Here is a 23,314-nt window from a genome sequence, read left to right on the forward strand (position 1 = left end):
CGGAAACAGGCCATTAGGCCCTTCTAGTCCGCACTGAACCAAACACCCCTTTCTAGTCCCACCTCCCTGCACAATGCCCGTAACCCTCCATCTTCTTCTCATCCATATACCTGTCCAACCTTTTCTTAAATAATACAATTGACTCCGCCGCCACTATTTCTCCCGGAAGATCATTCCACACGGCTACCACTCTCTGAGTAAAGAAGTTCCCCCTCATGTTACCTCTAAACCTCTGCCCCTTAATTCTTAACTCATGTCCTCTTGTTTTAATCTTTCCTCCTCTTAACGGAAATAGTCTATCCACATCCATTCTGTCTATCCCTTTCATAATCTTAAATACTTTTATCAAATCCCCTCTCAACCTTCTACGCTCCAAAGAATAAAGACCTAATCTGCCCAATCTCTCCCTATACTCTAGATGCTTAAACCCAGGTAACATTCTGGTAAACCTTCTCTGCACTCTCTCCACTCTGTTTATATCCTTCCTATAATTAGGCGACCAGAACTACACACAGAACTCCAATTTTATCCCTCACTAATCTTTTACTTTTAATGTACCTATAGAAACACTTTGGATTTATTTTTACTCTGTCAGCCAAAGCCTCTTCGTGCCTCTTTTTGGCCTTTTTAATTTCTTTCTTAAGATTTTTTCTACAGTCTTTGTAGTCCTCTTTCAATTTCTCTTCACCCTGCTGTTTATACCTCTTCTACACCTCCCTCTTTCTCCTAACCAAATTTCCAATATTCCTCAAAAACCAAGGCTCCCTATGACTTCCAGCCTTTCCTTTGATCCTCACTGGGACATATCTACTCTGTACCCTCAAAATTTCTTCTTTGAAAATTCTCCATTTTTCATTTACATCCTTTCCTGAAAAAGTCATGTCCCACTCAATACTCCACAAATCTATTCTTATTCTTTCAAAATTTGCTTTTCTCCAATCCAGAACCTCAGCTTTAGGCCTTTCTTTGCTCTTCCCTAAAACGAATAGAGTTGTGATCACTAGACCCAATTTGTTCTCCAACATTAACCTCAGAAACCTGACCTATCTCGTTCCCTAACAGGAAATCAAGTATTACACCGTCCCGAGTCGGTTCCTCTACGTATTGATTAAGAAAACTATCTTGTACACATTTGACAAACTCTACCCCATCCAGCCCTCTTACTGTATGGGTATCCCAATCAATGTGAGGGAAGTTAAAAATCTCCCATGATCACTACCTTATGTTTATTACACATATATGCTATCTCCTTACAAATTTGTTCCTCCAATTTTCTTGGCCCCATTTGGTGGTCTATAATATATTAGTGCCCTCTTGCCTCCTCCACCCCTCAATTCCACCCAAACAGCCTCACTGGACGATCCTTCCAAACCATCCTGCCACCTCACGGCAGTAATGTCCTCCTTCACAAGCAGAGCAACTCCTCCCCCTTTTTTACTCCCTGTTCTATCACATCTAAAACATTTGTATTCTGGAATATTTAGTTGCCAGCCCTGTCCCTCCTGTAACCAGGTCTCACTAATTGCCACAACATCATGATTCCAAGTGCCAATCCATGCTCTAAGCTCATCTACCTTGTTCACTATGCTTCTTGCATTAAAGTACACGCATTTCAGAGAATGACCCTCACATATATTCCCTATTCTAACTTTTACCTTGACCTCCATCCTTCCTTTGTTACCTTTATCATTCTTAACTAGGTGGCCATGCACCCTAGACACTGCTCGCAAACTCTGCTCCCCACCCCCCTGCCAAACTAGTTTAAACCCTCCCCCACAGCTCTAGCAAATCTGCTTGCCAGGATATTGGTCCCCCTCCAGTTCAAGTGGAGTCCGTCCCTTTTGTACAGGTCAGACCTTCCCCAGAAGAGATCCCAATGATCCAAAAATCTTATCCCCTGCCCCCTGCACCAGCTCTTTAGCCACGCATACATCCTCCACATCCTCCTATTACTACCCTCTCGAGCGCTTGGCACCGGCAGCAATTACTACCTTGGAGGTCCTGTTTTTTAACTTCCTGCCTAATTCTACATAATCCTGTTTCAGGACCTCATCCCCACTTCTAACTAAGTCATTGGTCCCCACATGGACCACGACTTCTGGCTGCTCACCTTCCCCTTGCAGAATTCTGTGAACTCGATCAGAGACATCCCAGACCCTAGCACCAGGGAGGCAACAGACCAACAAACCTCCTATCTGTCCCCAACCACAATTACCCTGTTCTTATCCCTCCTTCCCTTCTGAGCCTCAGGGGCAGCCCCTGTGCCAGAGACCTGACCCCCACGACTCGTCCCTGATAGGCTGTTCCCCCCAGCAGTATCCAATGCCGAATACATGTTGCTGAGGGGCACTTCCACAGGGGTACTCTGCACTGGCACTCTCCCTCCTTTCCTCACAGTCACCCAGTTCCCTGACTCCTGCCTTCTAGGGGTGACTGTCTCCCTGTAACTCCTCTCTATCACTGCCTCTGCTTCCCTTATGAACCTCAGTTCATCCAATTGCAACTCAAGCTCCCTAACACGGTCGCTCATGAGTTGCAATTGGATGCACCTTTTGCAGGTGTAGTCGTGAGGAACAGCTGTGCTGTCTCCGACTTCCCGCATCCCACAACTGGAGCACTTGACTACCCCAGCTGACTCCTTTACCTCCTTTCTTAATATATATAGGTTATTTAAAAGAAAAACTAAATAAATTATACTAAAAGACTAACCAAAAAGGACACCTTACCACACAGGGAGCTCTTTCTTAGCCCCTGCTCACCGAAGTCCCTCGAGCCAAAGTTTCAAGTCTCCACTCCTTCACTGCCCCACTCAGTTAGTTTGCTGATAGATTATGGAGGATCTGCCTCCATGTTTGACAATTCACACATATGCATGCAGAACAGAAGTTTGAGGTAAAACGTCACACCCCATTTTCCAGTGAAAGGGTTCATTACCTGAATTGCTCTTGAAAAGCCAAATACACTAGATGTGACCCAGGCCTCTCGCTGTACGTGTGTGCACGCTGGATTTTCCGGATTTGGACGATAAACACATTTTTCCTCCACCAGCTGAATATGAAAGAAGTTCAAAAATTGGAGTTTTGAAACCGAGCTGATCCCAAGTCATAAAACAATTGCAGGAACTACAAGCTCTAACTTGGAACCTTCTGATGAGAATGCTTTCTCTTGTTCAAATTTCCATCGCACACATGTTAAATGCTGGAGAAAATATATTGCGATGATGAGTTTTTGAGGGGGAAGCTAACTTCCACAGTGTTGTCACACGAGCAATCTCACACTGGAATTGTCCACCAATTACGTGAGACCCCCTCCACAAAGAAAAATGCAAATCTCTGAGGCCCCACGTAGGGTGTCAAGGAAGAGAAGAATATGCAGTCATGATCACCAGAGAAAAGGTGCTTGGGAAGCTGAAGGTCTAAGGGTAGATAAATCTCATGGAACAGATGGAATGTACCCTCTGAAATAAGTAGCTCTAGAGATTGTGGAGACATTGATAAACAATAATGATCTTCCATGAAGGACTGGAAAATTGTAAAGGTCACTTCACTATTTAAAAAGGGAGGGAGGAAATTACAGACCTATTAGCTAACATTGGTGGTTGGGTAGTTGATCGAGCTGAATGTTAAGGACGAGGTCACGGAGTATCTGCTCCTCTATTTTATGGTCCAAAATCTCATCTGGTGAAACTGGCAAACAAAGAAACATTGGTCAAAACCTCCCACCCTGCAGACAGCATCTTTCAGCTGCTCTCATAGGGGAAGGGATACAGGAGGATCAGAGCCAGCACCACCAGGTTAAGGAACAGCTTCTTCCCCTGGGCAGGGAGAATGCTGAACGATGGAAAAGGAACTGCTCACACTAACCCTCCGAGACTCTCATATTCATGAAGCAACATTTATTTATTTTTACAGATGAAATACCCTGTCTTGCATGTATATACGGAGAGAAGGCGGGGACGGGGTACTGAACTTTAAGATCAGCCATGATCTCGTTGAATGGCGGAGCAGGCTCGAAGGGTCGAATGACCTACTCCTGCTCCTATCTTCTATGTTTCTATATTGCTTGTCTATGTGTGTTATGTCTGGTTGTGTGTCTGTGTGTTTTGCACAGAGGACCGGAGAATGCTGTTTCGTCGGATTGTACTTTTACAATCAAATGACAATAGCCTTGACTTGACTTGACTTGGAAAAACTGAATGCAGTTTCTGTAGCTTGCACCTGTCCTGCATGTTCTTTCAATAGATCTGGTCAAGACTGGCAGTTGCCATTGCAGTTGGTCATGCACTCAAGTCTGAAACGTCAGTTATGTATTTTTACCTTTGCTATATAAAGGACACCGCTTTATCTGCTGAGTTTCTCCAGTATTGTATTTTTACAATCAATATCTTTTGACAACTTGTTACATTGGGTCTAAGCAGAGTAACATTTTATAGCACTGACTAGATGGGCTGAAGGGCCCATTTACATGCAGTAGTGTTCTCTGGGTTCTTATCAGAATCCGGCTTAGGTGGTCAAATGAAGAAGCTGTACCTACCATGAGGCAAGTGTGATTGATATTCCACGTCTGCGTAGTGAATGTTCGGTTTTGGAGATCAACAATGGAATCTTCGACAACAAAGACGGATCGTGCAAGGTTTGTGGGGAAGACCATCTCTCCCCATCGAGGCAAGCGATTGGTCTTTGTAAAGAGACGTCTAGAGAGCAGCTTGTTGTCAGAGGTTACTTCACGGTAAATGACATCTTCAGTCAGCACATGTTTGCTGTAATGGGAATCAGAGAAACCCGTTGGAATCATCCATGACAAGGATTTTTGCACATATCTGCACTCATATTGAATGGTTATATTATTACAAGGCAGTGTTAAGATGTTTTTATTGAATTAATACAGGTACATAATTCCATGAGATACAATGTTGGAAAGTGTATGGTCATACACTTTGATAGTAGAAATAGATGGACAGATTATTATTTAGATAGGGAGAAAATTCAAAATTCTAAGGTGCAGAGGGTCTTGGGAGTCCTCATTGAGGATACCCTAAAGGTTGACCTCCAGGTTTAGTTAGTAGTGAAGAAAGTGAATGCATTGTTGACATTCATATCTCGAGGAAGTAGCATATAAAAGCATGGATGTAATGTCAAGACTCTATAAAGCACTGGTGAGATCTCACTTGGTGTACCGTGTACAGTTTTTGGCAACCTATTTGAGAAAAGACATGCTGGCATTGGAGAGGATTCAGAGATTTACCAGAATGATATCAGTAATGAAAGGGTTAGCACATGAGAAACTGTTGTCGGCTCTTTGACTGTACACATTGGAGCACTGAAGGATGAGTGAGACCTGTAATGGATAAATATTGGGAGGAATTTGGTAAGATTTGAGTAGGTTACATACACACACACACACATTTTAAACCTTTGAAGAATTCATATTCAGTGAACTTTACAGAAACAATGGAGACTTTTATGCACATCTCATAAGGAGGTGCTAATCGAAATGAGGTCATGAAATGAATAGACCATTGTGTGGATTGGAGACAGGCTGGCTGGTTGAATAACTACAAGGTGCTCACTGAAAGGTTCAAAGGTCAATGAGAAGTTTTGTTTATCTAAGACAACAGATGGAAGCAGAAGGATAACTCCTGTTTTTTGCTGAAGAAGGTGGGGTTTTTTGCAAGTAAGAGAGTCACATGGGCTTTTTAACAGTTGGCAGTTGGAGAGAGAAAGAGAGAGAGAGAGAGAAGACAAGCTCAACAAGCTCTCTCAGCCAGTGTGTGAACAGTGCAAGCCAGGAGAAGCTGGTGGGAAACAGAAAGCTCCAGGGCGGCAGATGGTTGAAAGTGCTATCTGTCTGATATTTCTCTTGGAATAAGTAGAACAGAAAGGAACTCTGTGATAGCCTGAAAGAAAGAGGTCATCATCTAGAGAACCCTGATGGGGCCAGTTTCATCAGCGAGACATTGAGGTGACTAATGGTGGTACCTCAGTTGTGAACATCCTGGAACAACAAATATCTCTCTGCAAATCTCCAAAGAACCTTCCTGAACCTTTCGAGCAGCAAAGCCTGGTGAACTTTATACATATTAAATTCTGTGCACAGTATAAGAATTGCCTACAACCAGTGAACTTGAAAGAATGAGAAGTGAGATTGAACTGTGAACCAAAGAACTTTCCTTAAATTTACACACCCATTACATACACGTGCGCTTAGAATTAGAAGGGGGTTAATTTGGGTTAGTGAAGTATAGAGATAAGTTAAAGTTTGATTCTAATTTCATGTTTAAAGTTGATTAAAGACAACTTTTGTTTTAAAAACCACTTGTCTTGGTGAATGTCTGTTGCTGCTGGGTTTTGGGGTCCTTGGGCTCGTAACAGAATATTTTTTGATAATTATTACATTCAAAAGGCATTTAGATAGACACAATGATTGGAAAAATTTAGCGGGAGATAGGTTGAATGCAGTCAGAAGAGATGAGTTGGGCCAAAGGGCCTGATTCTGTGCTGTAGAACAATACAACTCCAATCAAATACACTCAGAATCAAAGAGCATGGAAGTAGCCAAAAGAGATAATTTTATTGATTGACATTCCCATCTTAAAAGATCGAGGAAGCCCAGCATGTCCTCCTTGTCCCTCAATCACCTCCACAGGTGCCCCATTGAGCACGTACTTGCTGGATGCATCACAGTGTGGGATGGGAGCTGCTTTGCTCAAGAACAGGGGCTACAAAAAACCTGGGTTAAGAGTGAAAGGGGAGAAGTTTAGGCAGAACATCGGGGAAATTCCTTCCCACAGAGAGCGGTGGGAGTGTGGAACGAGCTGCCAACTGAAGTGGGCTCAATATTAACATGGAGGGAGATGGACTGGGTGAAGGTCAGTTGGACTAGCAGAATAATAGTTCAGCATAGACCAGAAGGGCTGAAGGGCCTGTTTCTGTGCTGTAATGTTCTATGGTTCTAAACTTTCCACCCTTTCATGGACTCCATCTACATCTCCCACTGCTTTGGAAAGGCAGCCATAATACTTAAGGGCCCATCACATACTGGACAGTCGTCTCCCCAAATTGGGGAGCAAATTTAAGAGTGCAAATCTGCACACCAACAGGCTTAAAGACAGTTTATTCTCTGCAGTCATCAGGCTCCTGAATGAACCCCATAACAGTGCTCTCATGATGCCCTTGCTTGGTGCTAATTGATCTTCTTTTACAGTGAAACCCTATACTCTGTAAAATGTGCTCTTTCCACAGAGGTATGAATGTTAGAGATAACCTGTTAGTCTGCTCAGAGATACCCATGCTGGGGTCAATTTATGCAGCCAATTCATCCCCGACCTGCATATCTTCAGGATATAGAAGGAAACCGGAGCACCCAGAAGGAATCCACAAGTTATAAGGAGAACGTGCCAATTCCACACTGACAGCACTGGAGGTCACGAAGCTATGAGGGATCAGACCTACCAAGTGCTTCACTGTGATATCCTGTTTAGTCAGAATACGGAATACAGAATATGAAGGGCAGCTGATAGGCTCAAGATGCATCACTGGTCACTGTAATCGATCTTGGCAGCCAAGATTAAATTTCCATCAGAAAAGAAATGGGCTTCTCCAAAACAGCAGAATCAAACATCAATGAGGGGGAATCAGGGAAAAGTAATAAAAATGCCAGAAATACTCAGGCAGTCAGGTATCATCTGTGGATATCACAGAGTTCATGTTTCAGGTCCACAACTGGGAGAAGTTGGAAGTCAGGCACATTTTCAGTTGCAGAGAAAATGAAGGGGTGGAAAGAAGAGAAGAAATGTCAGTGAAAGGATGTGAAGCAAACAACGGTTCTGGAGAAAATGTGAAAAAACATTGGGCTTCATAAGTCAAAATATTGAATAAAGGAGTTGGGATGTTATGGTGAAATTGTACATGACATTGGTGAGGCCAAATTTGGAGTATTGTGTGCAGTTTTGGTCACCTAATTACAGGAAGGATTGAAAGAGCGCAGAAAATATTTACAATAATGTTGTTGGGAGTTGAACAAGTTACAGGAAAAGATCAAACAGGCACTTTATTCCCTGGAGTGCAGAAGAATGAGGGGACATTTGATGTAGGTATACAAAATTATCACTGAGGTTAGGTGAGATTAAAAACTTGAGGACCTGGGCTAAGGGTGAAAGGGGAAAAAGTTTAAGGGGAACAGTTTAAGGAAGGATGGGAGTGTGCAATGTGCTGCCTACTGAATTGGTCAAGGCAGAATCAACTTTAACATTTAAAATAATTTGCACTGGTATATAGCTGGGAGATATTTGGAAGGATATAGTCCAGGTGCAGGTCAGTGGAACGAGGCAGAAAAATAGTTCAGCACAGTTTAGAAGGGCTAAAGGACTTGTTTTTGTGGTGTAGAGTTCTATGGTAGGGGAATCTAAACATAGGGGGAATCTAAACATAGAGGGCATGGATATGGTGAGAGGGTAAAGACAAAAGGGACTGAGTGGCAATTTTTGCACAGAGGGTGGTGGGTGTATGGAATGCACTGCAGAGTAAGTGGTAGAGGCATTCAAGACATTTGGACGTACATGGATAGGAAAGGCTTGGAGATATGCGAGCCAAAAATACCGGCAAATAGGACTAGCTCAGGTAGGCAACTTGGTCGACTTGAACAGGTTGGCCTTTGCTTGCTGAAGTCTCTTGAACCAATGCTGGGCACTTTACACCACTAGCCCTGCCTTTGGTTTTGTGCATTGTTCCAATGAAGTTGTCCTGGGCTCAAGGAACAACATACAACTTTCTGGATCAGAACATTATGAGTATGTGGACAAGAAAGGATTGAGGGACACGGGCCAAATGCATCAAAATATTTCAGTAACAATGGGTCTGCAGCAGTGATTCTCAACCTTCCCTTCCCACTCACATTCCACCTTAAGCAATCCCTTACTAATCATAGAGCACCGATGGCAGAGGGATTACTTAAAGAGGAATGTGAATGGAAAGAAAAAGGTTGAGAACTACTGGTCTAGACCCCACATAATTTTAAATACCTCTGTCAAAATCTCCCCTCATCCATCTATGCTCCAGGGAATAACGTCCAAACATTTCCCTGAAACTCAGTTCCTGAAGTCCAGGCAACATCCTAATAAATCCTCCCTGCACTCTTTCTATCTTAATGATACCTTTCCTGTAGTCAGGTGACCAAAACTGCACACAATGTTCCAAATTTGGTCTCACCAATGTTTTGTACAACTTTGCCATAACATCCCAACTCCTCTACTCAATACTTTTAATTTATTTCATAGAGGTACCAATGAGAGAGAATGCAGTGCTTGATCTCCTACTAGGGAACAAGACAGGTCAGGTGAAAGATGTATGTGTAGGTGAACATTTTGAGCCCATTGACCATAATATCACTTGCTTCGTTATTTATGGAAAAGAATAAGTCTGGACCTCATGTTGGGATTCTAAGATGGAGGAAGGCAAATTTTGTGGAAATAAGAAAGGATCTAGGAGGAGTAGATGGGGATAAGTTATTTTATGGCAAGGGTGTGTTAGAAAAGTGGAAGGCCTTCAAGGGCGAAACCTTGAAAGTGCAGAATTTGCAGGTTCCTGTTAGGATTAAAGGCAAAGTTACCAGGCATAAGGAACCCTGGTTTGTTGGTGGCCAAGTGGTGAAACGGTTGGCGCTATCAACCTGGACTCTCCCCTGGATTTTGGTTGCTATTATGTTCTCCCTTTTGACCACTTTCCTCCAACCCCTCCCCCCTCCCAAAATGGGTGCTGGTCAGTTAATTGGATGCTATAATTTACGCATTGACATAGGTTGGATGGCAGTCGAACAAGATGGAGTTGATAGTTATGGACACCGGAAAATATGTGGGAATATGGAATTGCAGGGAGCTAGCATTGTCTTGAACAGACATGGTCTTCGTAAGAATTAGAATTGAGAAATCGATTTTTTTTGGTTGCCATCCTTTCCTCAAAACTGGGAAAACTCAAAGATGTTTAAAATTGCAGAGAAGTGAGGGGCTGGAGAGGAGAGGATACAGACCGTGTCTGAGATATGGGTGGTAACCTAGAGTGACTGAGAGAGTAAGGTGAATGATTGTTGACTGCAGCAGATCTTTCGAGAAGAAAGAGAATTAAAAACTGAATTAGGCCAGAAGAGAATCATTTCTCTCGTTACCCAGTATAGAAGCCAGCCCTTCAGCCCAACTCATCTCTGCCTGCCAAGTTGAGCAGGTTACATTTGATTGCATTTGGCCCGTGTTATTTCCTGGAGCATAGATGGACGAGGGGAGATTTGACAGAGGTATTTAAAATTATGTGGGGTCTAGACCAGTAGTTCTCAACCTTTTTCTTTCCATTCACATGACACTTTAAGTAATTCCTCTGCCATCGGTGCTCTATGATTAGTAAGGAATTGCTTAAGGTGGGATGTGAGTGGGAAGGGAAGGTTGAGAATCACTGCTCCAGACCCATTGTTACTGAAATATTTTGCTTGAGAAAAAATTGTCATTGCCTATTTCCTTTGGAGCTCTGAAACCGTGCACATAACGAGTCAATTAGGTACAATTAAAACAGTGGTTTTCTAACTTTTTCTTTCCACCCACATACTGCCTTAAGAAATCCCTTACTAATCACAGAGCACCTAGGGCATAGGGAATAGTTAAAGAGGTATGTGAGTGGAAAGAAAAAGGTTGAGAACCACTGGTCTAGACAGTAAATTTAGGTATGCTTTTTCCACTGAGGTTTGGTGAGATACAAATCAGAGGACATGGCTTGTAGAATGAAAGGGGGGAAAAGAGAAAGGGGAAACCTCAATCAGTGGGGTGGAGTGGGGGGGGTCCATCCCATCCCAACCAGGAAAAGTCAAGAAAAGAAAGCAGCCTGAGCGCTGGCCACCATGCCAAACCAAACCCATAAACCCCTGATATATGTTTCACATCTTTGTTGTGAGTGTCTTCAATGACATATGTAACTGTGGTTAGTTAAGTGCTGTGTTAAATCAGTGGTTTTCAACCTTTTACTTTCCACTCACATACCATTTTAAGAATTCCCTATGCCATAAGTGCTCTGTGATTCGTAAGGGTTTGCCTAAGGTGGTATGTGGGTAGAAAGAAAAAGTTTGAAACCCAGTTTTAATTGTACCTCATTGACTCGTTATGTGCAGGGTTTCAGAACTCCAAAGGAAATGGGCCAATGACAATTTTTCTCAAGCAAAATATTTCAGTAAAATTGAGTCTAGAGCAGTATTTTCAACCTTCCCTTCCCACTCATATACCATTTTAAGCAATCCCTTACTAATGGCATAGGGATTACTTAAAAGTGGTATGTGAGTGAAAAGAAAAAGGTTGTTAAATGTTGAGGATGCGGGGGGGGTGGGGGGGGGATAGAAAGAGCTTGAACTCTGCAGAAAACTTTGTATAGAATTGATAATTATAAATTGTAGTCAAGGCTGATACCTGTTAACATTGACACTAATAATGTTGATAATTGAGTTTAAGTTTGGAAAATCATAAATAAAATATTTTTAAAAAAGAGTGAAAAGGGAAAAGTTCAGGGGGAACCTGTTCACTCAGAGAGTAGTGAGAATGTGGAATGAGCTGAAGTGGTGAATGCAGGCTCAATTTTAACATTTAAGAATTTGGACAGGTACATGGAAAAGAGGGATATGGAGGGCTATGGACTGGGTGCAGGTCAATGGGACGAAGCAGAAAAATGGTTCAGCACAGACAAGAAGGGCTGAAGGGGCTTGTTTCTGTGCTGTAAAATTCTATAGTTAAGAATTGCTGGTGTAGATGGAAATTGATGAGAAGATGGGGAGAATAAAATGGGATTTGTATAGAATTAGTGCAAACAGATAAAACATTACAGCACAGCATGATGTTGGGCTGGCCTATATATTTTAAAAAAATAAACCCTCTATTTTTCTTCCATCCACGTGTCTGTCTAAGAGATTCTCAAATGCCCCTAATGTTTCAGCCTCCACCACCACCTCTGGCAATGCATTCCAGGCATCCTCAACTCTCTGTGTAAAAAATGTACCCCTAATGTCTCCCCTGAATCTTCCTCCCTTCGCTTTGTACAAATGTCCTCTGGGGTTTGCTACTCCCACCCTGTAAAATAATTCAACTGTCATAATTTTGTTTACTATTATTAGCAGATCAACATTTCTACTGATTCCACAAATATAACCCGACAATGGTGAGTTGCAGAAATGCAGTAATCTTAAAAGTACAAGCCTGACACTTACCTGAAGGGGTTTGGATAGCGTTGCCAAAACGCAGAGGCAACCTGGTCCCAGGAACTCTTGAGAGTAGATAAATCAAAAAAGTGCTTCACCATAGTTGCTCCCTGGACCCTTGAATGCCACGGGTGGAAAGAGAGGTTCCTGAATCACCTATGGACTGAAACAGCAAGCTGCAATGATTGTGGTGCAAAGAACACCTTGAATTAAAAAATGGGAGACTTTAGCTCCTTGGGCTACTTTGTAGAGGAGCCAATCTTTACCAAAATAAACTCATTTTTTCCCAAATTCAACCATCCTCTTTTAATCAAACAAGTTGATTCCCAATTAATCTTCAGTACTCAACAGATACAAAATAGTCAACTCATCTCTTCCCTTTCCCCCAGGTGAACCATAGAACACGACATTGCTGAACTATTATTCTGCCCAGTCCCATGACCTGCACTTGGACCATAGCCCCTCTAAAACTCTCCCATATGTGTACTCATCCAAATTTTTCTTGAATGTCAAGTTATCCCTAATGTTCCCTTTCAACATTTCACCTTTCAGCCCTAACCCATGGCATCGAGTTTCTGATCCAAAACGGGCGTTATCCAAAGCTGCTTGCCTCAGCGAGCCATGAAGGTTGAATCCAGGCTCCCATTTTCCATTGATTTGGAAATATCAACAGGCTCAATCTTCCCATCTGAAGTCTCCAATGCACCACAGAGAGGACAAATGCACCCATTCATTGGCTCCTTGTGCATCTCCAGCCCGTTCAGCCCAATCTTGGTGGCATTGCCGTAATTTTTTGGTCTTCCTTCTTTTCCTCTCCTTTTCCATGAGACCATTATATTTAAGAGCAGAAGCAGACCATCTGACCCATGGAGTCTGCTCCACCATCCTTGAAGGGCTACATGATTAGCATAGCAGTTAGCACAATGCTATTACAGTGCCAGCAATCAGGACAAGGGTTCGAATCCTGTAAGGAGCTTGTACGTTCTCCCTGTGTCTGCATGGGTTTTTCTTAGGGTCTCCGGTTTCCTCCCACCATTCAAAGTTTTCCAGGGTTATAGGTTAATTGGGTGCAATTGTGCCTGTGGACTGAAAGGGCCCCGTTACTGTGCTTTATGTCTAAATTTTAAAATTTAATTCTACCAATTGCATCTACAACTTTCAATCTTTTCTAACTTGGATGTTACAGGCTGTAAGTGAAACCTGCTGTGCCTCGAGTCACTCTGCTCTCTGAAGAATGCTGCATCAGAGCAGGCTGTTATTTCTGGCCTGTTCCTTTGCATCTCTCATCTCAGCTATTATCTGTATTTTTTCCTGGATTTGGGGCATTTTTCCCCTGGGTTCTTTTATAACCTACCAGCTCTGAGAAGAGAGTTTGTACACAAATGGCAACTATGGAGCAAAAAAAGCAAACATCTAGAAGAACTTGGGGATTTCTAGAGACTAAAAATATGGTTAAAACAAAACAGCTGTCTCTTTGCCTCCACAAATACTGCTTGATGTGCTATGTTCCTCCAGCAGTTTGCTTTTTGTTCCAGATTCCATTATCTGCAGTCCCTTGTATCTCCATCAGATGATATGGATTTTAATCTCCATCATTTTGTAATTTTGCTGCAATTCTGGTCATCTCATTATAGTAAGGATCTAGATGCTTTGGAGAGGGTGCACGGGCGATTTATCATGATGTTGCCTGGATTGGAGAATGTGTCTTATGATGCAAGGTTGACAGAACTAGGGCTTTTCTCTTTGCAGCGACTAAGAATGAGAGGTGCCTCAACAGAGCTAATAGAGGGGCTTAGATGATGTGGACAACCCAGCAAGTTTTTCCTGAATGACAATAGCAAATACCCAGAGGGCATCTGTTTCAGGGGAGTGGAGGAAATTTAGAGGAAACATGAGAGTTACAGTTTTTTATGTACAGAGAGTGGTGGCTGCCTGGAATGCATTACCAGGGGTGGTGGTGGTAGAACCTGCTACAATAGGGTCATTCAAAAGACACGTGGATGTAAGAAAAATAGAGGGCTGTGGGTGTGAGGGAGAGAAAAAGTAGATTATTGTGGAATAGGTTTACACAGGTGGTTACAACATCGTGGGCTGAAGGGCATGTATTGTACTGTCACGTTTTCTGTTCTACTTTATTGCTACTGGAAGCAAATAATTTTCCCTTGAAAGTTCTTATCTTAAGCCTGACATAATATGCAATAGGATGACAGATTTGCTAAGCTTGCAGAACCACCAAACGTGACAATCCAGTGAATCTGAAATGCAAGTGTGGCCAGAACTGTCTTGAAGCGCCAATTTGCTGGGTCTGGCCAGATGCAACTCGCTGGACTTGGTTTGAACATTCTGCTCTACCCAACCTCCCACTTAAACACAATAAAGAGTCAACATATCCATGGGTGAAGGTGAGCCAAAGAAAACTTGATTTCCAGAAACTTATTTGGTTTAAGAAGTCACAAATCAGTAGACTGGATTTGCAACAACAGATACGATAGAGCACATCAACTTGAATTTCTATAGAACCTTTACTTATTAAAATGTCCTAAAATGTTTCCGAGGTTAATAATTTAACTTAACACCAAGTCACATAAACAGAAGAACAGAAGTTCAATTAAATAGGCTGTGGTTTAAGGTGCTGGGGAGAGGGGGGGGGGGGGGGGGGGTCCAAGATGGCAGTGGAAAGGCAGCAAGAGGAATTTAGAGCTCCCCAGTAAACAGAAAATAGAAGACTGAAAAAGGAAGATTCCCCAAGAAAAAAAAACACCCGGAAAGGAAGAATACATTGAAAAAAAAATGAAAGAATGGGCAAAAGGCCAAAAACAACAAATTTAGAAAGGAGAGAAATATTGGTAAATGGAAAAGGTAACCTTGAGCCTACCCAGAGGCTGATGACAGCAGCAGCAATGGGAGTGGAGCATTGGACCACCCAGCTAGAGGAGCTCATCCAGAAGGGTGAGTGAAGGAAGCTTTAGTGGGGCTGACTCACAAGGAGGCCGAGGAAGAGCCGCAATCATGGCGGCAGGAGCACCATTAGCACATGCAACAAAGGGGCTCGCGGACGGCGGGAATGACTTGAAGCAGAGGTGACAACAGAAACGGCAGAAAAGGAGCCATAGACCATCAGGAAAATGAAAAATTTACCCGATAAGGCCGATTCACTTGGGGGGTTGGGAGGAGGCCGCAATCGGAGCAGGAGGCGTCAGGCCTGGTGGATAGTGGGAGCAGTGCGACCAGGGAGGCATCGGGGCCAGAGGGAAAGACACAACATTGGAGGAAGAATGTGAACAGTGAGGAAAGAATGGAAAAGAAAGGAGGCAGAGGGCTCAATGCCCTCTACCAGGGATATCATGGAGGCTATCGGCCAGATTAAAAAAAACCTTTAAAAACATTGGTGGTGGGCCAGGTGTGATTAAGGAAAGATTTGAGAGTGATAAAAACAGAGGGAAGGATTGAGGGAGTGGAGGAAAGACTGGAAAAGAGGGAAAGTGAAATGGATATGTGGGTGAGGGAAAGGGAGAGGATGTGGGAAAAGATGGACTCCCTAGAGAATTATAGAAGAAAGAACATTAAGGTAGTGGAGGTGAAGGAGGGTATGGAGAGAAGAGATCTGGTGGGACTTTTCAGAAAATGGATCTCAGAAGTGCTTGGAAGGGACAAAATTGAGGGTGAATTGGAAATTGAAAGGGGCCACCGGTCTCTCCCACACCCCCCCCCCCCCCCACCGCCACCCCCAACTGGACCCAGATCAACAACCCCTCTCCATCTTGGTGAAATTCCTTTGCTACCAGGACAGGGTGAATTTTACAGGCGGTGGCAATGGGAACGAAGGAAAGATCCGGTGGAATATAGAGGAAAGATGGCCCTTTTCTATTTGGACATTATTGCGGCACTATCAAGGCACTTAAAGAATTTGATCAAGTAATAAGAAAATTAAGACAAAAGGGGATAGAGTTCACCCTCCTTCACCCAGCAACTTTAAAAATAAGGCCAGAAGAGGAGAAACAAATTTTCATGAACTCTAGGGGGGCAATGTGTTATGTAAAAGCCATGCCATCCTCTTGAGAATAATATAAATGGGGAAAAAAGGGGGGAATTAATGGAATGATTGTATATATTGTAAAGGATAAGAATATACATGGGAATGTTTTATTGTTTAAAAATATGAATGTCAAAGTTAATTAAGAATGAATGTGGGGAACTCTAAGACGGGGGAAGGAATAGTGAAGGAGTTAGATGGGTGCAATAGGGACACTCCAAAATAATGGCGGAGATGGCACCAGTATCTCGGATATTGGTGCTGGGAGGGGAAGGGAAGGTCAAGAAGGAGGGAGAGAATGTGGGGGGGAGGGGGGGGGTAGATTATTTGTTTTGTTTTGCCTATTTCCTTTACTGATTTGTTGGTTCTAGTTTTTAAAGTTTGTTTAGGTTTTATTTGGAGCATGGTTGCCTGCATCAGGGATTTGTGGAAGATAAGCTGGACGGAGGATAAGTAGCATGGCGAAAGAAGGAAGGGAGGTCTGAAATTACCAGACTTCAAAAAATACCATTGGGTAGCCCAATCGAAGTTTATTATTTCTCTCTATGAGGGAGGTGGTACCCCCTTCTTGGGCACAAATTGTTCTACACATGGTAGGAGAAAAGATAGCAGGAGAGTTAATATATAAGTGGTTCGCTAAATTGATATCAAGGGAAATGAATAATCCCATATTAAAACATGCAAATCAGACACGGCAAAAAATAATTCAATGTATTGGGCTAAAGGTGGGGTTATCTCCTAAAACGCCCTTGTCCCAGAACAAATTAATACCCATGACTCTGGTTAATAAGACCCTGGACGCCTGGTGCCAGAAGGGGATCAGGTGTATCGAGGATTGTTATGAACAGGGGCAGCTTATATCATTTAAACAGCTGAGGAATAAGTATGATTTGTCCAATAAAACTTTCTTCTGCTATCTTCAGCCAAGATCTTTCTTAAGGCATTATTTGGGACCGTCTCTGGCCCTACCCGTGTGTAGTGACATGGAGATTCTAATTTGAAAGGGGAATACGCGCAAGTTTATCTCTATAGGATTCTCATATTCAAAAGTGAGGGCCCGAAGCTGGACTTACATAAGACACAGGAAAGGTGAGAGTTGAACCTGAACACAGCAATCCACGATCAGTGCTGGTCAGACCTGTGTCGGGAGTACATGGCAGAAGTCATTAATGCCAGGTACAAGTTGGTGCAATATAATATCCTGCATCAACTGTACCTCACACCACAAAAATTACATAAATCCAAACCAGAAATGTTGTCAATGCAACCTTTATTCACTCAACCTGGCTGTGGACAAAGGTGAGATCCTTCTGGGAGGATCTAGGGGACCTTCTGAAAAAAATTACAAAGGTGGATTTTCCACTTGATCCGGAATTGTGCCTTCTGGGAAACATCATGGATGCGGGTTTTAAACTGTCCAAGTACCACATTCAGTTTGTGAAGGTCACCTTGGCAGTAGCCAGGAAATGTATAGCAGACATGTGGAAGTCCAAATCCCAACTAAATATTACACGATGGAATACGGAAACACATCGGTATGCAGATATAATTCTAGCTCTTCTGAATAAAAAAGGGAATAATCCGTGCCATTAGTGGAATGATTGAGATCAATGAAGTGGGTCATGGCCCAGATGACTTGTATTTTGTTCCTTATCTTTTATATTTCAGGTTACTTTCGGTTTTTATTTAGTTCCTTTAAGGGTCTATAATTTTACTGATAACTGTTTTTTGGAGTTTGTATAATTTTTTTCTTGTGATACTGTATCGCGGGGGGGTGAAGAGAGGGGCAGGGTGAAAAAAGAAGCTCTGAATGTTATATACCATTGTTGAGAGAGATTGTATTGTTTGCTTGGATTTTGAAAATCAAAAATAAAATATTCAAAAAAAAAAGGTGTGGGGTTGGTGGGGGGAATAGAGAAGTGAAGAGACAGCAATTTAAGAGTTTAACATCCAGGCAGCTAAAATAAAATTTAAAATGAGTGTGATCAAGACCCAGGATTTAAAGCAATTTTTAAATTGGAGATATAGAGAGAGGGGCAGAGGAAATATTATCGAATAAGAAGGATGGGGCACGGTTGTGCCTGCGTCCCAGATTTCAGATTTATCATACATGACATCCCATACCACTGAGATTTTTTTCCTAAAGATGGGGCAGAATTACCACTTATTGGTACTGCAAAAAGAAACTGTACATAGTGTGTATATGTAAACAAAGAACTTTAAACAGATAACAAATGTAAACACACTGGGTAACACAGAGAGTATTTAAAAAAGTCAATAAAGTGCACAAGTAAGAGTCCTTAAACGAGTCTGATGGTGGAGGGGGAGCAGCTGATCCTGAACCTGGTGGTGCGAGAACAGAGCGTATGCTGAGTGATGTGGATCCATGATGATAGCTCCTGCCCTCCGATGGCGGCGTTCCCTATAGATTTTCTCAATAGTTGGGAGGGTTTTGCCTGTGATGTCCTGGGCTTGTGTCCACCACCTTTTGGAGGGCTTTTTGCTCAGGGGTATTGATGTCCCTGTACCAACACAGTGATGCAGCCGGTCAGCACACTTTGCTGTAGTAATTTGCCAGGGTTCATACCAAACCTCCTTAAACTCCTGAGGAGGTAGAGGCACTGACGTGCTTTTTTCACGATGTTTTAGTGTGTTCGGTCCAACTTAAATTTCTCCATCTCTGATACCCCAATGATCACTGGATTGTACTCACCTGACTTTCCCTTCCTGAAGTCAACAATCAGCTCTTTAGTTTTGGTGACATTCAGTGCAAGGTTGTTGTCGGTGACCGAGGTTCAAATCAGGCACTGCCTGTAATGAGTTTGTATGTTCTCTCAGTGTCTGCAGGGTTTCCCCCTGGTATTCCAGTTTCCTTCCACCCTCCAAAATGTTTGGGGTTGTTGGTTAATTTGGGCGTAATTGGGCAGCACACATTTCAATGGCTAGAATCAGCTTCTGTAAATAAAATTTAAAATTTAAATAGGATCCTGATGATCGGGGGTAGGCAACAGAATTTTGGATGGCTTCAGATTTACAGAGAACAACCAACTGTCCATTCTAGAAGTCACATTTCCTGCACTCAACATACAAATGGCATTGCAAAGAAAGCACGTCAGCACCTCCACTTTCTCAGGAGTTTGTGGAGGCTTGGTACAATATTGGAAACCCTGACAAATTTCTACAGATGTGTGCTCATCGACTGCATCACGTTCTGGTGTGGGGAGACCAATGCCCCTGAACATAAAGCCCTACAAAAGGTAGTGGTCACACCCCAGGGCATCACAGGTAAAACCCACCTCATCAATGAGAACATTTACAAGGAACGCTGCCGTCGGAGAGCAACAGCAATCATCAAAGATCCTCACCACCCAGCACATGCTCTGTTCTCGCCGCTGCCATCAGGAAAGAGGTCTAGGTGCCACAAGACTCGCCCCACCACCAGGTTCAGGAACAGCTGTCCCCCCCCCACCCCCATCAGATTCCTCGACAACAAACTCAATCAGGGACTCATCAAAGGACTCTTACTTGTTCACTTCATTGTTTTTTGTTTTTGTTTGTTTTCTCTGTATTGCAGTTTGTTTACATTTCTTTATTTGTTGACATGTGTAGTTTTTTTTGCACTGCTGTTAAGTGGTAATTCTGCCTCACGTACAGGAAAAAGAATCTCAGGGTGGTTAGTGATGACAAGGATGTACTCTGACAATAAATCTGAACCTGTGCGTGAGAGAGGGTTTTGGCATGTGAGCAACACATTGTTTATTGCCACATCTATTTAAATACTGTAAAGAGCTTTGCTTTGCATGCTGTCCAGGCAAATCACTTGGCAATGCAATAGTCGAGGGAGTCGTTCGGTAGTATAATAGGTCAAGCTGTGCAGTGTACAGTTAAAAACATGACAAGCACATCATTTTTTTTTTACCAAGTCTGATAACTGCAAGAAAGAAATGATCTTCAATCTGGAAGTTCATATTTTCAAGCTCATGTATCATCTGCCCAACAGAACATAGGAAGTAGGAACAGGAGTCGGCCAAAAATGGCCCATCAAGCCTGCTCCGCCATTCAATACGATCATGGCTGATCTAATTTATGACCTAACTCCACCTACCTGCCTTCTCCCCATATCCCCTAATTCCTCTATCATGTAAAAATTTATCTAACCGAATTTTAAATATGTTTAATGAGGCAGCCTCAACCACTTCCCTGGTTAGAGAATTCCAAACATTCATTACTCTCTGGGAAAAACTATTTTTCCTCATCTCTGTCCTAAATCTACTCCCCCGAACCTTGAGACTGTGTCCTCTCGTTTTAGTTTCCCCGGCCAGCTCAAAAAACCTTCCTACATCTATCCTATCCATACCCTTCATAATCCTATATGTTTCTATAAGATCTCCTCTCATTCTTCTGAACTCGAGCGAATACAACCCTAGACGATTTAATCTTTCATCATAAGTCAACCCCTTCATCCCAGGGATCAACCTAGTAAACCTCCTCTGGACCGTCTCCAAAGCCAGTATACCCTTCCTCAAATATGGAGACCAGAACTGGACACAGTACTCCAGGTGCGGTCTCACCAGTACCTTGTAGAGTTGGAACATGACCTCCCTACTCCTGAATTCAATTCCTCGAGCGATGAAGGCCAACATTCCATTTGCCTTCTTAATAACCTGCTGCACCTGCAACCTAACTTTTTGCGATTCATAATGGATGAGATGAGTCCTTTCACATGTTAACAGGGGATGAGGTGATATTGATGGAGTTAATTGAGGGGAGGTTGGTTTGCAGTACAATTATACTGCCAGTAACTTCCCATTCCCTTACGGTCCAGGTTTAAGGATAAGAATTCCTCCTTCATTCCTTGGATTGAGTATTGGCTGTAAGCTCAAGTGATGTTTTGTTAGGTATACTTAATCCTTTCGCATAAGATAAGAAATAGGAACAGGATGAGGCCATCTGACCCATTGAGTCGGCTCTGTCGTTGAAAGATCACGTTGACAGCTTGACTTACTGGCCTTTACCCCCATAACCCTCAATTCCCCTATTCTGTAAAAATCTACCCAAATAGGTTTTAAATATATTTCCTTGAGCCGAGAATTCCACAGATTTATTACTCTCTCGAAAAGCAGTTTTTCCTCATCTCCATCCTAAATCTATTCTTCTGAATTATGAGGAAACCTAGACGTACCCCTTTTACACTGCCATTGAAAGACGGGAATTAACCACTTCAATTACCTGTGTGAGTGCAACGAACGCAGGATGTGGGGGGGGGGGGGGGGGGGGGAGGTCATTTTCATCTCGTCTATTACCCGCTAAGGTAGGTAGTATCAGAGTCGATGATGCACTTCGACCCGGCTTTACTTGGTTCAGTGTGAACGACCGACCTGGCTTTAAACATGGGTCGTTCACAATCCAAATAAGTGGTGGGATCTCGGCGTAAAAGGGTTATAGATCTCCTAATTACACCTTCAGTGGAAACAACTTTCCTGTTTCCATCTTGTCTATCCTTTTCACAATTTTATCCATTTCGACAAGACCTCCTCTCGCACTTCTAAATTCCAGCAAGTAAAGTCCAAGCGATTCTCTTCTTAGGCTATCTCACTCTGTGTGGAATCAACTTGGTGAATCTAGTCTCTACTGACTTCAAAGTCAGTCTATCCTTCCTCAAAGTTAGTCCAGAACTGCATGCAGAACATCAGGTGTGGCCTCACCAGTACTCTGTAAATTGCAGAATACCCTCCCTATTTTTAAACCAATCTCTCAACAATGGAGGCCAACATCTCATTTAGTGTCTTGATTACCTGTTTAACCTGCAAACAAACATGGTGATTCATGCACAAGTCTCTGCAACCTTTCACTATTTAAATAATCTGATCTACCACATACAACTGTAAAAATAAAACTGAAATCCAAATTAATTTTTAAAATTTCTTTTCAATTTTAATTTAAAAATTATATAGGGCGATATGGTTGGCATAGGGGTTAGTGGAATGCTGATCCAGCCCGAGTGAAGGAGACCAGGATTCGAATCCCGTGCTGTCTGTAAGGAGTTTGTATGTTCTCCCAGTGTCTGTGTGGGTTTTCCCAGGGGGGCAATGGTTTCTTCCCACCGTTCAAAATGTACCAAGGGGTTATAAGTCAATTGAGTGTAAATGGGTCGCATGGGCCCGTGGGCCGAAAGGGGCTGTTTACTGTGCTGTATGTCTAAATTTAAAATTTACAACTGTTCCCCTCTAATAGACTGAGCTCTATTTCCCATCAAAGAACAGTAAGTTAGTTAAACATGACCCCCCCACCCTTCCTGAACCCATGCTTTGTCTGCCTGATGGAACAATTTCTGTTCAGATGTCTCACTATTTCTTCCTTAATGATAGCTTCCAGCATTTTCTCAACTAGACATTAGGCTTACTGGACTATAGCAACCTGCCTTCTGCCCACATCTTTCTTTGGAGTGTCATTTGCTGTCTACACTCTGCCGGAACCAGTCCTGAGAATTTTGGCAAGCTGCCACAAATGCATCCACTAAAACTTCTGCCATTTCTTTCAGTACTCTGGAATGCATTTCCACAGGTCCAAGGGACTTGTCTACCTTTAGTTTGCTCAACACTATCTCTTTAACTATTGTATTGAGGACCACACCTCTCCCATCACATCCGTAAAATCACTTTTCCCCCAAAAAGATCGACACAAAATAGTAATTCAAGGCCTCGGTCATTTCAGCATTACCCTCTTCTTGTCTTCCAAGGGACCCATGTTCACTTTCGCTCAGTAGTTCTCAAATTTTTCTTTCCACTCACAAACCACTAAGTAATCCCTATGCCATAGGTGCTCTGTGATTAGTAAGGGATTGCTTAAGGTGGTATGTGGGTGGGAAGAAAATGTTTGAAAACCACGGTTTTAATCGTACCTATTTGACTCATTATGTGCACAGTTTCATAACTCCAAAGGAAATGGGCAATGACAATTTTTCTCAAGCAAAATATTTCAGTAACAATTGGGTCTAGAGCAGTGGTTCTCCACCTTCCCTTCCCACTCACATACATTAAGGAATCCTTTACAAATCACAGA

The 23,314-nt window shown here is 42.7% G+C and overlaps 1 protein-coding gene across 3 annotated transcripts in view; it reads right to left on the reverse strand.

The window, feature by feature from the left end:
- Positions 1 to 23,314, reverse strand: part of LOC138765265 (PRELI domain-containing protein 1, mitochondrial-like) — a 61,692-nt gene that overhangs the window by 9,503 nt on the left and 28,875 nt on the right. Inside the window, exons 2-5 of one of the 3 annotated variants that reach the window (XM_069942314.1) lie at positions 17,326 to 17,390; positions 12,229 to 12,382; positions 4,534 to 4,759; positions 2,935 to 3,048 (exon numbers count right to left, since the gene is read on the reverse strand). In XM_069942314.1, coding sequence (XP_069798415.1) covers positions 2,935 to 3,048; positions 4,534 to 4,759; positions 12,229 to 12,320 — 432 coding nt within the window. In that variant the 5' untranslated portion in view covers positions 12,321 to 12,382; positions 17,326 to 17,390. Of the gene's footprint in view, positions 1 to 2,934; positions 3,049 to 4,533; positions 4,760 to 12,228; positions 12,383 to 17,325; positions 17,391 to 18,965; positions 19,208 to 23,314 lie in introns of all 3 variants that reach the window. The other 2 variants (XM_069942319.1, XM_069942313.1) reach the window with 2 other exon arrangements.

The sequence above is a fragment of the Narcine bancroftii genome, chromosome 1 (genome assembly GCF_036971445.1).
Source record: "Narcine bancroftii isolate sNarBan1 chromosome 1, sNarBan1.hap1, whole genome shotgun sequence".
Taxonomy (NCBI): domain Eukaryota; kingdom Metazoa; phylum Chordata; class Chondrichthyes; order Torpediniformes; family Narcinidae; genus Narcine; species Narcine bancroftii.